The sequence below is a fragment of the Apium graveolens genome, chromosome 6 (assembly GCF_009905375.1).
Source record: "Apium graveolens cultivar Ventura chromosome 6, ASM990537v1, whole genome shotgun sequence".
NCBI lineage: Eukaryota > Viridiplantae > Streptophyta > Magnoliopsida > Apiales > Apiaceae > Apium > Apium graveolens.
Genome location: NC_133652.1, coordinates 289,800,030 through 289,803,139, shown reverse-complemented (window position 1 = coordinate 289,803,139; position 3,110 = coordinate 289,800,030). Strand labels below are relative to the sequence as shown.

Genomic DNA, 3,110 nt, shown 5'->3' with positions numbered 1-3,110 from the left:
TTAAAATAATTTGTGATTATTTAATTTTTAATAAATTATATAATTTATTCCTCTATATTAATTTATTCAAATACATAAAATCCAAATTATTGTGGTCCTAGAGAATAAATGAATTAATATTATTCAAAATATTTTAATTTATGAGCCATGTATTTTTTATATAATAATTTAGTTGAGACTTAAACATATTATTAATTACTTTTTATTTCAGACATATATTTGTTCAGACATATGTATCTGTCGGAACAAGAACACATTTATTTACTTGGTAGTTAGGCCGTTCATCCATGTCCATGTGCTCTCAAATCCATAATACTCTCAAATCTATGCTCAAATTCGTGCTAATACTCTCAAATCTATGCTCAAAATCGTGCTCATACCCTCAAGTCCTCAAATCTAGATATCAAATCCATGTCACATCAAGATTCCAAGACATCAAGATCTCGGGTTTTAAATTTATTTTCACACTTGAACAGGTAAGTACAGTCTTTTATGAAGTCGGGTTTATATGTACTCTCTTTTGAATTCATTTTGATGAATTCATTCTTTTGTGATTCTGAACTAGGGTTCATATTGATTTGGGGGAAATATAAAGACTTCACAATTCATTTTTAAGAAGCTATAAGGACAGGTAAGTACTTTAATTTATGCATTTGGGTTATATAAGTCCTCTGTTTTGAATTCATTTTGATGCCTTTTTTACTTCAATTAGGGTTCAGTTATAAAGATTTTGGGGAAATTTAAAGATTTCATAATTTAGTCTGAATTTGAGGTTCTATTCAGACTTTTAAAAGATGGATAGGTCATGGTTAAAAGCGGATAGAAGAACGAAAGAGTTCAAAAAAGGAGTGGAAGATTTGTTAATATTTGCATTTGAGAATGGTTATAATGCAGAAAAAATCAGTTGTCCATGTGTAAACTGCGCACATAGTAAATCATGGAGAGCGCAGATAGTTAAAAACCATCTTTTTCAAAATGGTATTGATCAAACTTATACACGTTGGATATGGCACGGGGAGAATAATTCTGTAGAAAGTTCTAATGAAACCGACACTTCGGAATCTATCAATCAAGGCACCTCAAGAATGGGTGAACGTGACGAGGACGACGACGATGATATGTCTTCTGATGAAAGTTCTGACGAAAACGACACTTCTGATTTCATTAACCATGTTAAAGGTGAACATCAGCCTCTTTATCCTGGATGTGGGAGGTACACTAAGATGAAAGCTCTGGTCCAGTTATACAACTTGAAAGTGAAGCATGGTATGTCTGATTCATGCTTCAGTGATATTCTGTTATTACTTGGCTCTTTACTTCCAGAAGGCAACAACATCCCTTCTTCCTTCAATGAAGCAAAAAAAACCTTATGTGCATTAGGAATGGGGTATGAAAAGATACACGCATGTCCGAATAATTGTCTCTTATACCGTGGCGATTTAGATGAAGAACAAACTACTTGTCGCGTATGTAAGGCCTCTAGATGGAAATTGAACAAAAAAGGAGATGAACTTGAAGGGGTCCCTGCTAAAGTTCTATGGTATTTCCCGCTGATACCAAGATTACGAAATTTATTCAATACACCTCACATTGCAAAGGACATGACGTGGCATGACACCGAGCGACAAAAGGATGGTAAAATGAGGCATCCGGCTGATTCAATAACATGGAAGGATGTCGACCAAAAATGGCCTGATTTTGCATCAGAGACTAGGAACCTTCGATTAGCTTTATCTTCCGATGGTTTCAATCCTTTTCATGGAAACCGTAGTGATTACTCAAGCTGGCCTGTTTTGCTATCAATTTATAACCTTCCTCCATGGCTTTGTATGAAGAGAAGGTATATTATGCTCTGCTTGTTAATATCTGGACCGACTGAGCCTGGAAATGATATCGACGTGTTCCTTCAACCACTAATAGAAGATCTGCAAGAGTTGTGGCATGGGAAACAAATGTACGACACTTATAAGAAAGAGTTTTTCATGCTTAGGGGCATTTTATTATGGACAATAAGTGATTATCCTGCCTTAGGGAACTTGTCAGGAAATGTTATTAAAGGGTATAATGCGTGTACTATTTGTATTGATGAAACGAAAGCTACTAGGTTGGTTAATTACCGTAAGACGGTGATTATGAGGCATCGAAGATGGTTGCCCCATAATCATCCTTATAGAAGGCAGAAATCAGCTTTTGATAACACTGTGGAGAAGGGGGTCGCCCCTGTTCCATTAACCGGAGAAGAGGTTTTTCAAAGAGTACAGCATTTAAGGGCCCATGTATTTGGAAAGAAACAACGGCAACCACGATGGAAGAAAGGTGAACCTAGACCTGTTTGGAAAAAGGTTTCAATATTCTTCCAACTTGAGTATTGGGAATTTTTGCCAGTTAGGCATGTTCTCGATGTGATGCACATCGAGAAAAATATATGCGAAGCCCTTGTTGGAACTTTACTAAATATTCCGGGGAAGACAAAAGATAGGGAATCTGTTCGTCTTGATATGGCTGAAATGGGAATAAGAACGGAGCTGAGACCTAAGACTCCTGGAAAGAAAGAAAAGGTACCGTTGGCATCATGGAACTTAACGCATGCAGAAAAAAAACAGTTTGCTCATCATTTCTTAAAATGAAGTTGGCAGATGGATTTTGTTCAAATATTAAGAATCTTGTAAACATGGAAAATCTTCGGCTTGTTGGAATGAAATCTCATGATTGTCACATGATATTGCATCATTTGCTTCCAATCTCAATTCGATCAGTATTACAAAAACAAGTCAGGTGCACAATTATTAGGTTTTGCCTTTTCTTCAAGGCAATTTGCAGTAAAGTGATCAATGTAGACAAGTTGGAAAAAATGCAGAGTGAGTTAGTGGAAACATTGTGCCAGCTTGAAAAGCACTTTCCCCCTTCGTTCTTTGATGTGATGATCCATCTCTCAGTTCATCTCGTGAGAGAGGTTAAACTTTGTGGGCCAATATTCCTTCGTTGGATGTATCCCTTCGAGAGATATCTAAAAGCGTTTAAAGGATATGTACGGAACCCGGCTCATCCCGAAGGGTGTATTGCTGAGGCATACGTTGCCGAAGAGGCGGTGGAGTGTTTGGTGAATTTTG

The 3,110-nt window shown here is 36.7% G+C and overlaps 1 protein-coding gene across 1 annotated transcript; it reads left to right on the top strand.

The window, feature by feature from the left end:
• Positions 1 to 794: 794 nt before the first annotated feature.
• On the top strand, positions 795 to 2,627 carry LOC141666193 (uncharacterized). Its single transcript, XM_074472188.1, has one exon. It carries the CDS (start codon positions 795 to 797, stop codon positions 2,625 to 2,627), a length of 1,833 nt encoding a protein of 610 aa, XP_074328289.1.
• The last annotated feature ends 483 nt before the right edge of the window (positions 2,628 to 3,110 follow it).

What these genes read in the sequence shown, in the direction of transcription:
- LOC141666193 (XM_074472188.1), top strand. Translation starts at nt 795, where the DNA reads ATGGATAGGTCATGGTTAAAAGCGGATAGAAGAACGAAAGAGTTCAAA.